The following is a 14,077-nucleotide window of genomic DNA, read 5'->3' on the forward strand; positions in this document are numbered from 1 at the left end:
TCAGCTGGATCATGAGCTTCTAGGGCAGCGGTTCTCAACCTATTTACCATTGTGGGCCACATATGCAGCTCCAATCTACTAGAATTCTTTGAGGGGGTCAATGAGCATGTGGGCAAGAGGGATCCAGTGGATATAGTTTATTTAGATTTTCAGAAAGCTTTTGACAAGGTCCCTCACCAAAGGCTCTTAAGCAAAGTAAGCTGTCATGGGATGAGAGGGAAGGTTCTCTCATGGACTGGTAACTGGTTAAAAGATAGGAAACAAAGGGTAGGAATAAATGGTCAGTTTTCAGAATGGAAAGAAGTCCCCAGTCCTATTTAACATATTCATAAATAATACGGGAAAAGGGGTAAACAGGGAGGTGGCAAAATTTGCAGATGATACAAAACTAAGCAAGACAGTTATGTCCCAGGCAGACTGTGAAGAGCTACAAAAGGATCTCACAAAACTGGGTGACTGGGCAACAAAATGGCAGATGAAATTCAATGTTGATAAATGCAAAGTAATGCACATTGGAAAACATAATCCCAACTATACATATAAAATGATGGGGTCTAAATTAGCTGTTACCACTCAAGAAAGAGATCTTGGAGTCATTGTGGATAGTTCTCTGAAACCATCAACTCAATGTGCAGTAGTGGTCAAAAAAGCAAACAGACTGTTGGGAATCATTAAGAAAGAGAGAGATAGTAAGACAGAAAATATCCTATTGCCTCTATATAAATCCATGGTACGCCCACACCTTGAATACTGCGTGCAGATGTGGTCCCCACATCTCAAAACAGAGATATTGGACTTGGAAAAGGTTCAGAAAAGGGCAACAAAAATGATTAGGGGTATGGAACGGCTTCTGTATGAGGAGAGATTAATAAGACTGGGACATTTCAGATGGGAAAAGAGACAACTAAGGGGGGATATGATAAGTGGTCTATAAAATCATGAAACATATGGAGAAAGTAAATAAATTATTTACTCTTCATAACACAAGAATTAGGGGCCACCAAATGAAATTAATAGGCAGTAGGTTTAAAACAAATATTTTTTCACAGAACGCACAATCAACCTGTGGAACTCCTTGCCAGAGGATGTTATGAAGGCCAAGATTATAACAGGGTTCAAAAAAGATCTAGATACACTCATGGAGGATATGGCTGTTAGCCAGAATGAGCAGGGATGGTGACTCTAGTCTCTGTTTGCCAGAAGCTGGGAATGGGTGATGGGATGGATCACTTGATGATTATCTGTTCTGTTCATTCTGTCTGGGGCACCTGGCACTGGCCGCTGTCGGAAGACAGGATACTGGGCTAGATGGACCTTTGGTCTGACCCAGTGTGGCTATTTTTATGAGTGTGAGAGCTCAGCAATCGAGGAGGCAGAATTGGTCAGCCTCCCTGCCCAGCCTCGCTGGGGGGAAAAGTCTCCCAACCATCCACCTGGCACCTGACCCTGCAAAGCCCTGGAAAACAGTCACTTTCCAGGAGTTATCTGGCTACTTGCCAGTGTGTCAATTCCACCACCCCCTTGTTTTTATCCATCTCAGAGTTTCCCTTCCCAAGCAAGGTGCTGGGTAGGAGCATTGCTGACCTGAACCTCACATTCCCAGGAATTAAGGCTGTGATACTGGAGAGCTATTTGCTGTGGAGTGAAACTCCCCGACCCCAGAACTCCCAACAGGCTACAGCTGGGACCATCCACCACCACCCCAGCTCCAGGGCAGACCTCGTCAGGCTGCCCACTCATCAAGTAGAGGGACAGTCTGTAACCTCAATCTGCCTTTTTTCTCTTCCAGGCTGGCTCTAGTTCTCAGGCCCCTGGGATCTGCTTCCTTCCAGGCACAGCAGAGAGATCCTGCTCTACCAGGGCAGGCTACTGCTACCTGCTTTCTCTCTTTTCTGTTCCAAACCCCTCCTTCAGCTGGGGCATTTCAGGTAGATGTGAGACAGAGCCAGCTGCAGCTGCTCTGCATTTTGCATCACTACCCTCTTCATGCCCCACCCCATCACAAAGGTTGTATGCCCCCTCAATGACCTTGGTCTTTCGAGAGGTGACTAAAAGGCCGTTAGTCTCTCTCATGGGACTTCAGACACCGGTGTGCCCTTTTGTGCAACAGTCTTCCAAGAATTGTCCCCTCCAGCCATAACGGTGAAATACAGTTCATTCACCCTGCTTGCCAGCTCAGTACAGGCAGGAAACCCAAATGGGCTGTTGCCATCAAGGCCCCAGAGAGTCACAGTCTAACAAGTGACGAGCATTATCATGATTTCTTCCGTGAGGCGGCCACGCTGGCTAGCAGGTCTCTGCTTTGGGGAAGTTAAGGTTACCCTGATTCCATTTAATGGATATTAACCAAGAAAACTATGGGAAATGAGTGAGCCCAACGCCAGCACTGTGACCCATGTACACTCCCGTGGCGCAGCACTGCTAGCCAGCCATAGAGAGAAGCATTTTGCAATCTTGTTGGGCTTGGGAACAAGGAGTTGCTAGACTGGATCAGAACCGAGGTCCATCTAGCCCAGTCTCCTGTCTCTGACAGTGGCCAACACCAGATACTGCAGAGGAAGGTGTAAGAATCCAGTAGCAGATGTGGGATAACTGGAGATCATCCTGGTCTCGAAAGGTGAGAGATCAGCTTAAACCCTGAGGCAGGAGATGACAGGACAAGGAGTAATGGTCTCAAGTTGCAGTGGGGGAGGTTTAGGTTGGATATTAGGAAAAATGTTTTCACTAGGAGGGTGGTGAAACACTAGAGTGCGTTACCTAGGGAGGTGGTAGAATCTCCTTCCTTAGAAGTTTTTAAGGTCAGGCTTGACAAAGCCCTGGCTGGGATGATTTAATTGGGGATTGGTCCTGCTTTGAGCAGGGGGTTGGACTAGATGACCTCCTGAGGTCCCTTCCAACCCTGATATTCTATGAGGTTTAACATCCCTTCCATCTGGTGATCTCAGAGAATCTCGTGAACATTAGAATTGCCTCATACCCACAACACAGGGGCAACTCCTTTAGGGCCAAGCTATTAGCTTCTCAGCTGAGCTGTGATAGCTCCTTCCATTGATCTGCCCTTCCACCTATTGAGCCCAGCTGTAGAAGACTGTGCTTATCGATCACCACCCAGTTCTTTTTCTAGGCTATCTTTTCTTTACCTAGCCTGGGTTTTGGATGGGGAGACATTACAGGAACCCCCACTTGTTGCCTTTTGCCCAAACATTTGCTGTCATAAAGCAATTCCTCTTTCTGCAGACTCTACTGCTCCACGGGCATAAAATGATCTAGGAATGTCCTGCATTGACGCTCTGATGTGGAGGCAAGAGATAGTAGGATTTACGTACTCCCTTTAGCGTGCATTAGTGAAGTTTAAATATACATGGCCACAAATTTATGCACAAAGCTATATGCTCCCTCTAATTGAGAGATTAATGGGCTGCTGCTGAGAGTAGCTCCAGGCTTATTAACATGGAGTCTGTTCACCTCCTGCCACCTGCTGAAATCAACAAGGGGCATTAAGTGCCTGGTGCTTACTGCAAATTACAGGGAACTTCAAAGTGGTGCACTCTAGGATGTGGCGAAGTGACAGCTCGTGTGAGGAAACCAATAACGCTAAACACTGGAGCCCAGGAAATGCTGGCAGAGAAAGCCCTCTTGGTCAGCTGTAGGAGGTAAGGCAGCGCTCTGCCCCTTTGTTGAAGCTGGGAGTGGGGCTGCAGGACTGCTTCTCTCTGTGCAGCAGGGCAAGGGCCAGGATTTGAACTGGAGACCTGGCTGTAAGGCAGGTTTAGTGGAAAGGCTTTTGCTGCAGGTCTCTCCCCCTGTGGCTCTTTGCTGGGCCTCAAGGCGAAGGGCACGGCTCCTCGTTTTGGCCGAGCACATGCTTGACCTCTGGCTAAGACGCTCTTGCTTCCCAGTCCGTTCCCTACTGCCAAACCCCTCGTCAATCTCCCGCCTGGACAGCTACAACCTCCTTCGCCGGCCTTCCCAACAGCCACCTCGCTCCCACCTGAAATGCTGCTGCCACCCAGCTTTCTCATTGGCTGCTCGGATCATATCACCCCACCCCACCCTTCACAGGCTCCACAGCCCCTTCTGCAGTTTCCAAGGCCCTCCCCAGTTCTCACCTGCCTGCATCGGTCCCCCACCCCTCTGGTCCACCAATACACCTCCCTGCCATGCCCTGTTGTTTCCTTACCCCTCCCCAGAGCACACTCTGACCCCATACTCTGCACTACCTCCCCTGCCTCCTTTTCCCACAGGCCCTGAAACAATCCACTGCTTCCTTTCCAGCAATCAAAAAGCAACGGAAATGTTTTTCTAGAGCTAGGAGCCAACAACAGCACCCATAGGTTTATTCTGTGATTACCTCCCTCCCTCCCGCTTGCCAGGTATAACCTCCAATCTCCTCCAGCTTATAACAGTCAGCAGAGTTTATATGTTCTTCAGGACACAGGCCAGCTGAGTAAAGTGCCCTATGGCACTGTAGCTGTATATTAAAAAATAAAGCCAGCAGAAGGTTCCCGGCTCCATCTGTTGAGACGAGGAGGCCAGTAGGAATATACCTAACTTGACCTGGCCAATGCACAGAGCCACAATTCCTTGCATTCAAGGATCTCAGTGCAATTTCCGTGCATTAATGGAGTCAGCCTTAAAATATCCCCAGACGGCAAAGAAGCACCCAGCTTGACTTTCCGATCTCAGGGGGCGTCTCCAGCAACACAAAGCCCTATTCACAAGGAACTAAAGCTAGTCTGACCGGAGCCGGAGGCAACAAACACAGTGTCCCATGGCACTGCTGTTAGAGAGGCGCTTTTCAGAGCAGAACAGCATTGCACTACACCTTGCTTTTGGTCTATGAGGCTTGTTTTACTCTTTGAACATGTCAGATCCACTTAGCAAACAGCGAGATGGACCATGGGGGATTCTGTGGTTTCTTTCAGCCCAGTGGCTTGGGAAATTTTACACTAGACTGGGCAAAATATTAGCAAAAGACTAGGCACTGACGAGGAGATGGATTGCATGACCTACTAGGTCAGTTTCATGTCTATCTTCTATGAGTCAGTTAAAGCCAACATGCTCTTTTTGTTACGCTACAGCTCAAGGCAATCCAGCTCAGAGGAAAGGGCCTATTAGCAATTTATACTATTGTTGCAGCCACAACAAAAATATTATAGACCCGGCCTAAGCAACTGCAGCACTGGCTGGTGGTTGGAACAGAAGCCTGAGGTCTTGAAGACCAGCGTTCATTTCTGCCTAGGACTCTCCTGGTAGCCTTGAGCAGGTCCCTTAATCTCTTTGTGCTTCAGTTTCCTCTGTCAAACAGCAACAACAACTATGCATCTTTGTAAAGTGCTTTGAGATCCTCAGCGGGAAGATGTTGTATAAAGGCCAGTTGTTATTTGTATCCTGTTTTTTAAGCGATAGACAGGTGGAATACATCTTTTAAGGTATTTAGAATGGGGAAGATAATCCCAACCCTATTCCAACACCTGGGGGTGTGTGTGAGGGGGATTATATTTAATTTAGACTGCACACCCCTTCCTTGTTTTTATCGTGGGAGGGGAACCCCCAGCACATTTTGGGGCTTTTGGAAAACAAATACTAAGGACTGAGCTCGTTCTGTTTTGCAGTCTCTTAAGCACCCCTGGCAAAGCAATGGTGCCTACCTCAGCATGGGATGCACAGAAGACATAGCCGGGGGAACTGTGACTTGAAATGCCAGGACAAGCAGCATGGACAAATAATGGGCACTGGGCCAAGTATCATGAGGATCTGGGATCTATTCCTGACTCGCTGGGTGACTCCAGACAAGTCACGTCACCTCTCTGTGTAACCGTTTGCCCACCCATAACGTGGAGATGTTCGCCCAAGGCGTTCCTTAGTGTGCTTTGTTTGAGTCAGGATCCCCCACCTGCCACAAAACAGCCCTTTAAATTAACATTTTGCTCCCGTCCTGTACTGTTTCCCCTGCATCCAAGCTCTTAGCAAGCACAAATGAACTATGCCTCTCTGCACCTTTGTACAGATGGGGAAACTGAGGCACGGAGAGGGAAAAGTCACTGATGCAAGGTCATTCAGCAAGTTAGTGGCAGAGCTGGGAATAGAATCCAGGCATCCTGCCTCCCGCTCCCATGTGCTAACCACAAAAAAGCCCTCCTCCCATTAATTCCTTTTCCTACCTTTTTCCCTACAAAATGGGTAGTGCTGCATTAGAGATTTGGAGGACATTAGCTACCCAGCTATATCATGCTTTACAAACACTCCACTCCCTGGGAGACAGGTACGCCTATGCCCATTTTACAGATGATAAAACTCAGGTTGCCCAAATGAGTTAAGGTCAGAGCTGGTAGATCCCAAGATTCTTAGTCCCATGCTCTGACCATCAGATCATGCTGCCTCACTGTTGTATGTAAACCATGGAATTTCTTTCTTCTATGAGCACCAGCATTAAGGGTTTCTCCTGCCATACAATCTGCTAGCAGTGCTCGCTGAAGAGCTTAAGGTTGCAGCGAGGAGGTTTGGAAGTGAACAGAGGTGGAGTGCAAAACAGCATTCTAAAGCTGGAGCTACACCTCTTTGACTCCTCATTGCTGCATCAGTTCATGCCTTCAAGGATATACCTCATTTCTTAGCGTGCATGGACAATGCTCTGAGATCAGCCTGTGCCCTATGCCCAGCAATTGCTGGGTGAAAGAAATAGCTGAACTGCATGTATCTAAACTCTGCTCCAGCATATGAACGTAACTGATGCACTGTTTGGGAAGCAATTGTTCCTCTCTAGTCAAATCACTTCCAAGATCGATTCCAGCGCCCTGACCAAGCCAGCCCTAAAATCCTTCATTTCTAGGCACCTCAGCTGTTGGAGAGAAGAGTCTCTTAGTGATGAGCCTGCCCAAGAAGCGATCAGCTCGAAAACGTAAGAGAGGAAAAGGTGCCGATAGCACAGAGTCTGATTGCTAGGAGGGGAATCCCACAAAACATCTGTACACGCCTCAGGGTTAGGGCCTAGGCAACTTTAATTCAGTTATGGATATTGAGGATTATAATTCCTGGGGCATTTCCTATTGATGATCAATGCTGGTTAATTGAAGTACATTTCTAGTTCACCAGGAAGGTGTGTGGCAAGAACCAGCTGAGAGGAGTTTAAAAGGCACTCTGTGGTTTGAGAAGTCCCTACCTTGTTTAGGAAGCACAGCCTTGTGGTTAAAAGGCACAGGGAGAGTCAGCACATCTGGTTTCTTGGGGAATTTAGCCAAGTTGCTTCACTTCTCTCCATCTCCGTTCCTCCATGCGTGGAAGGGACCCGTACTGACCTAGCTCCCAGGTTAGGCTGTTAATGTCTGTTAAGTGCTTCTGAGTTCCTCGGATGGAAAGAATAATTGAAGCATTAAGTGTATTTATAGTTGAGACATAGCATCATTCTCAAGGTTGTAGCAATGTAGCGCTGGGTAGCAGTGCAGCCTGAAATGCAAACGAGGTGAGTGCTAAGAGGACAGTTTGTTAACCATTTGTCCTTACCACTTCTATAGATAAGTGACAGACATGTAGGCTCCCAACAGAGCCTAGAACAGCAAGCGCTGGTCATTAAAACAGCAGCCTGTATGATTCAAGTATTAACGTGAGCCATTTGACATCTGATCAATAATACAGACGCTTCTCTGCAGCACAATTCTAAACACAGATTGGGCATACAGCACAGCTGAAGGCAACCACTGGATCTCTCTTGTTACTGCTGAAAAGTTGAGGTAGCTGTTCATTTGATTGGGTATGCATTTAGTGGGCCAGATTCTGACTTCACTTACACAGACGGAAATGTAAAATATCTCCCTTGAAGTGAAAGGAGTTATTCTGGATTGAGACAAGAACCAAATGCAAGCTTGTCTGCGTGAAACTAGGGAGCATAACCAAAACTACTTCAATGACACGTTTTTACTCTTCAGTATTCAGCCCATGGTTAGCAAGTAACATCAAAATGCTCCTTTGGTTCAGAGAGAACCCACTAATCCCAAAGAGGTTTGGGATGGAAACAAGGACACAGTTTGGCAGCTTCAGGCCTAAAATCTGATCACTGCGTTAGAGTTTAGAACTGGACTGGACAGGGGAGAGCAGTACTGTCGGTATCTATTCCGATCTAGGCCGATGTAGAAGATGGACTAGCTGGTCTCTCCAATCACCTAACTCTATACCCGCTTAAAACTACTGTCAACTGAGAAAGATTCTCACACAGTCCACATGTTTGTGATGCTATGAGTGATGGTGACACTTCCAGTCCAAGCCCTTAATTTTCTGGTGAAAAATGTTCCATTTTGGATTGAAATGTCTCGTTTTGTTCTCAGCGAAGTGATTTACATCGGGTAAGAACTGCTTTCAGAAGTTTTGGGAATCTTAAAAGAAACCAACCACAACTCAGTGGATTTTTTTAAAATTTAATTCACATCTGGACTGGAAGGGTTTTTTTAAATTTCAGAAGATTTTGTTTGCCAGAAGCTGGGAATGGACGACAGGGGATGGATCACTTGATGATTCCCTGGTCTGTTCATTCCCTCTGGGGCACCTGGCATTGGCCGCTGTTGGAAGACAGGATACCGGGCTAGATGGATTTTTGGTCTGACCCCAGTATGGCCGTTCTTATGGTTTTTAAAAAACAAATGAATTACGAGCAGAGAACAGACGCACCATAGAACTAATCCTGCAACTGAAAGAGAAAGGGGCTGTGATCTTTGTAAAATCCCGTTGTGCTGTGATCACAAGATACAGGGCATGGCTGAACGCTCAGAACAGCGCAGCACTGGGCTTGGAGAAGGGTCTGGATGATTCAAGGAATTTGTAATGGGACACACGGCCTCCACTTCTAGGGCACCAGTTCACATGACCCACGCCAGGTAACAGCTTCAGTGATGAGCTAGTGGCTATGCACGTTTCCGATGACCAGTGGCCTAAGAGAAGGAAGTTGTTTCTCTGTCCAGTTTCTAAATGGCATCACAATCAAAACCCTCGCTGGCAACTACACTCAAGAGAGCAAGATGTAAAGGAGCCTAGACTCTTCTCGGGCCCCTAAAGGCGATCCCCTGTCCAGGACAAGGGGGATCTTACACTGCACTGCTCGGAGTGGAGCTGTCCGGGAACAGAGGACTTCAGACTTCAAAGGGGATGGTGGGGAGCGCTACCTTGAGCTCCATGCAAGAGAGAGCACGTCTGGAGTGCCTGGCTGCTTCAGACCACACACACTGAACTGTATGTTCATAAAGGTCGCCACGTAGCTCAGGGAAGTGGAAGTGCTGCAGCCTCCCTCCTCAAGCAGGTTGCGTCTTTTCCAACAGCACAGATAGGATGCTTTACAGTGCATTCAGCAGCCCCTCTGCCTGCATGAGCACGGGGGGAACGAAGGCAGCATGGCCACACACCCTTGTGGAACAGTCAGACTGAGGTCACGCAGGCACTGCGGCCAGGTCAGGGACAAGCAGCACTTGGCTACTATGTTCCAGTACAACATAAGACAGAACTACCTCTCTCATGGACTGACCGTTGTGTCTGTACAGCACCTAGCATAATGGAGTCCTGGGCCAGGACTGGGGCTCTGAGGCACTACGGAGGTACAATCCTGTCTCTCCTTACCCTACACAGTGTGACCAAACCACAACCCCCATCGAGCACAGCTGTATGCAGGAGGAACAAAAACCACCGTCACTCTGTGCGCATTACTGATGCGCCCATAGCCATGGGAATCACTTCAGGCTGCAGAGCCCCACAGTTCCAATCTATTCTGTACTACAGAGTTTCTTCTACCGTGCTCATCATTGTATCTGAGCACCTGCCTGAGTGCATTAAGCAACATAACCACACATCTGTAATGCATTCACTCTCATCCTCTCCCTACATGCAGGGGAGCGTTTTCTTTTGCATAGATACACACACACTGCAACATATTTGTTAGAGAAAGCAAGGCAATGTGCTCAGAGCGGATGGTGGGGAGGTTTGGGGTGGTCCTTGGTGCCTGGGGGTGGGAGTTCATTCCATGGGCTCAGAGTGATCGCTGAGGAGGCTCTGTCTCCTGCACAAACAAGCTTTATCCTCATTGTTGAGAGTCCCATGGTGCCAGAGGAATGGAGTTGTCAATTAGGGTTTGCATCCTGGAGCTTTAGGTTCTTTTAGATACCCTGGGTCCAGGCTATGACAATGAGGACCAAGACCTTGAACCTGATTCGATGTTCTTGGGGAAGCCAGCATCATGAGCAGAGGAGAGGAGTAACGTGTTCCTGGCAGCCAGTGTTGCTGTGCTCCCTACCATCCTCATGGACCCACTGTGGGGATGGAGATTGCAATCGCGATCAGCACTGCTGGCACAGAGACAAGCAGAGCTCCTGGAGGTGAACATGAAATGCTATTAGGGCTTGTGGCAGGGAGGGCTGTGAGAGAGGGAGCAACAGGAAAAGCAAAGCACATTTTCAGGCATCAGAAAGTGGCAGGAGACACAGGAGGGCCCCACTCATTTGACTGAAGCTACAAACAGATGTGGAGTAGGACCCTGATTATTTAGTTGTCTAACTGTAGTGCCTAGGAGCCCTAGTCATGGACCTAGGCGTGCTAGGTGTTGGACAAACCCTTACTTGGGTCAGTTGCGCCAGAGGCTACCCACGGCTTTTGGCTCAAGCCTCCTGAGGGAAAGAGAATCAACAGCAGCGGAGACCACACATGGGAATCACCCCTGCCAGCATTTGACAACGAAGCTCCCTCTTCCCCAGCCACTTGTGCAGTCTGAAATAACTCTGGATCTGCCCCCTCACCACAGCCTATGAAACAGACCCCAGCACAAAGCCATGTCGTCTTCCACACCATGTCCCACAAGGAGCATCACCGCTACAAAGCCAGGATTACACATATGCTCCCTCCAGGGTAGGAGGAGGCTACTACGAAACAGATCCAACCATTAGTAAGAATTCCTGGCCCCGTGCAGAGTTAGAACAGACTGACAGAGATGCGGCTCTTTTTATCTTTATTAGGGTCAACTCAGCACTTGGCCACCAGCATCAGAGAAACCGTCTGGGAATGGATATGTCTGAAGAATCAGTCAGGTTATGTATCGGCATAAAGTAAGGGGTGCCTTCTGCTGGCTGGGAAATGGCACACATCCATGTTCCTCCACGATCTAATACTACTTTACATTTTGGCAGCACCGAAGTCCAAGGGTCTAAAGGCCTCACCATCTTCCTAGAGAGGCAAGTTTGGCTTATTCCCATTTTAAAGATGGGACCCTGAGGTTCCTAACTCGAGACCCCTTGGTCCTGATTTGCAGAGCTGCTGCGCTCCCACAACTTGCAAGATAGCTCGAGTCAGGCACCCAAAATTAGAGGCTGCTTTTGAAAATGAGTGTAAGTAACATGTCCAAAATTAATGACAGTGACTGGAAAAGAACCCAGGAAACCCAACTCCCCTGCTGTAACCAGCTGATAACACTGTCTAGCTAAGAGCATGGAACTACCCTGTGACTGTGTCAGACAGAGGTTCATGGGGGTCTGAGCTCAAAAGGTTACAAATTCTACCTTCACTTCTGCATCAGCGCATTTAGACAACCAGGGCACCCGTGTCTGGCTGCAGCTCTGTGATTTTACTGTGTGCAGCACTCAGAGCCCTTCCTGTTACGTAAGGAGCACAGGCCATCACTTATGGGCCATAAAGTGCACTTATAAATGAAAAGCAGAGACCAGCTGTGGGGAACAGAACATTTACTCTGTCTTGGTAGAAGGGAAACAGAGTGTCCTTCTCTCTAAACATCCCTCAGTCAGCCTCCCATTTTGAGCAAACTCTGGGCCCAGATGTAGCCTCTCCTGAAACCTGACAAATGCTAGGCCCAGAGACACACAGGCCACCTGGTCCCTCCCAAGGCAAACACATAGTCTCTTCATGCTATACACCCCCTCCACTGACACCATTAGATTCGAGAGAACCCAGGTTCTCCTTTCTGTTCCCTTCACCATCAGTCTTTACAGTAACCACGTGTCCGAGTGCTGAACACAGTAGCATGATTGCAGCAGCAAGGCATTCAGCTCCTTGTATGTCTGCTCCCGCCAGTGTGGCAGCAACACCTGGTTGTTGAACACCCGAAGGTTGGGCGTGCCGCTCCGTAACAGGCTGTACAGACAGGACCAGCGGCTCTGAAGAGACAGCCTCGTCCTCCGGTTCAGGATGATGCCCCGAACCGTCTTCTTGATCCTCAGCACTCTCAGGGAGGGCAGGTCGAGGTGACAGAACACCAGGCCACGGCTCTGGGACACGTCCAAGTACTCCAGGGATCTGGATTCCAGAGAATAGGAGATGCCCAAGTCTTTGACTGGCACCAGCACATGAAGGATGAGAGTTTTGAGGTTGGGTAGGGCTTTGGTGAGATCTTGCATGATCTCTGGGCAAACCCCTTTGAAGCTCCAGAAGTATTTCAACTCTAAGGTGTGAAGCTGCTGGAACTGGGTCAGCATGGCAACTGAGTATGCAGACCAGTCAAAGGGCAGCTTCATCCTGGTGAGCTTTGGAGATCTCTGGATAAACTTCTCCAGAAGGGTCTGGAAGTTGCTGATCTGGTCCATTTTGGTCAGGCTGACCTGAGTCATACTGCAGGTGCCTGGCGGGTAGAAGTCTGGGGGTTCCAAGTGAGTCAAGGTCCAGTTTAGCTCCAGCTCCTGCAGCTCCCCACAGTGGACAGTGTCCAAGAAGCGTGAAAGGAAGTCAGCCCATTTGGTCTTCTGGTCACCCAAATCAAAGCTGGCCCTGAGGACTAACAGGCTAGCACTGCGAGAGCTCAGGTGATAGGCATACTGGTGGACCCACTCTTTCCATCTCTCAAATTCTCTGGCAGAAACCAGCACCAAATCCATGCCTGACTGGAAGGCCCCCAGTCTCATGAAGTCAGCCACCCTCCAGAGCCTGGGGGTGCGGATCAGCTTGCTCCAGGCTTCACAAACCAGGGCAGCTGTGCACTTCTCCACCTCGGAAAGGAAAGAGAAGACATGGAGCTGACAGTCCACTGGCAGGAAGCTGAAGGGAAAGTAGGCTGGACTCCTAGTCCTGCGACTCAGCTGCATGCGGCACCCTGAGCCCGCCCTGGCCACGACTGGGGTTCCCGTGGCAGTGACCGCAGCCAGCTGAGGGGGGGCCGCACGCTGACAATGTTTCCTTTTCCGAGGCATCGTGCCCAGCCAGCCACAACCCAGGCCCCACCCAAGGCAGAAGGTCAGTGGCAATGATGCTCAACTAGGCACGTCCGAGGGAGGCGTGGCTGGCTGAGTCCTGCTGAGAGAGCACGACACCCTGTTACACAGGACGGACCAGAAACCCCCATCAAACCCCCCCTCCAAACTTCACAGCACCCGGTGCCGTGCAGCCAGATGGCTCAATCGCTCTGGGATCGGGGGTGGGGTGGGGGCCATGGCCTCCCTGTTGTCTTCCACCTTCCTCTCTGGATTGCTACCCATCTCCCTCCCCCAACCCTACCTCCAGCTTGCCCACTTCGGACCGACCGACCTCTCCACCCCCCCTCTGGCAGTACTGCTTTCTGCCCCCCCCCTCTCCCCGACAGAGCCCTTCCCCCAGCCTCCCAGAGCAGCCCCTCCCCCTCCCCCAGAGCAGCCCCTCCCCCTCCCCCAGCCTCCCAGAGTAGCCCCTCCCCCAGAGCAGCCCCATATCCTCCCCTCGTACAGCCCTGACCCCCTCCCACATACCTGCTCCCCCGCCCCGGGCTCTGAACGGCTCCTCCCCTCGCTGCCCGCATTGTTACGGGCTCTTCCGGGTGCCCCGCCCACACAGCGGCGCGCTCCCTGTAGACGTCATCAAATAGCGACAGGGGCCGGAGCAGCGGAGAGGTGAGGCCAGAGCGTCCCTCCGGCGCGCCCCTCGCCCCCTGCTGGCGGGCCCCGGAACCGCCCGCCCCTAGCAGAGGGAGTCAAGTTCCCCGGGGCGGGTCAATGCCCACCTCCCCCCCACACACACACACACACACTCCGCAAGGCGCATCCCCAGGCTCCCCCACGGCTGGGCCCCGAGCTCCCCGCCGCCCCCCCCCGCAAGGCCACGGAGGGTCGCCAACTTTCTAATTGCAGAAAAC

The 14,077-nt window shown here is 50.1% G+C and overlaps 1 protein-coding gene across 2 annotated transcripts; it reads right to left on the bottom strand.

Moving 5' to 3' along the window:
* Window positions 1-10,961: 10,961 nt before the first annotated feature.
* LOC125632927 (uncharacterized) lies at window positions 10,962-13,773 on the bottom strand. 2 transcript variants are annotated; one of them, XM_048841851.2, is made up of 2 exons: window positions 13,695-13,773; window positions 10,962-13,266 (listed from the first exon to the last, which is right to left on the bottom strand). In XM_048841851.2, the coding sequence occupies exon 2, from the start codon at window positions 13,161-13,163 to the stop codon at window positions 11,967-11,969; it is 1,197 nt and encodes a 398-aa protein (XP_048697808.1). In that variant the 5' UTR covers window positions 13,164-13,266; window positions 13,695-13,773; the 3' UTR covers window positions 10,962-11,966. The 2 variants fall into 2 exon arrangements, with proteins under 2 accessions (XP_048697808.1, XP_048697810.1); XM_048841853.2 differs by having other exon boundaries at window positions 10,962-13,263; window positions 13,695-13,769.
* Window positions 13,774-14,077: the final 304 nt, after the last annotated feature.

The sequence above is a fragment of the Caretta caretta genome, chromosome 2 (assembly GCF_965140235.1).
Source record: "Caretta caretta isolate rCarCar2 chromosome 2, rCarCar1.hap1, whole genome shotgun sequence".
NCBI classification, from domain to species: domain Eukaryota; kingdom Metazoa; phylum Chordata; order Testudines; family Cheloniidae; genus Caretta; species Caretta caretta.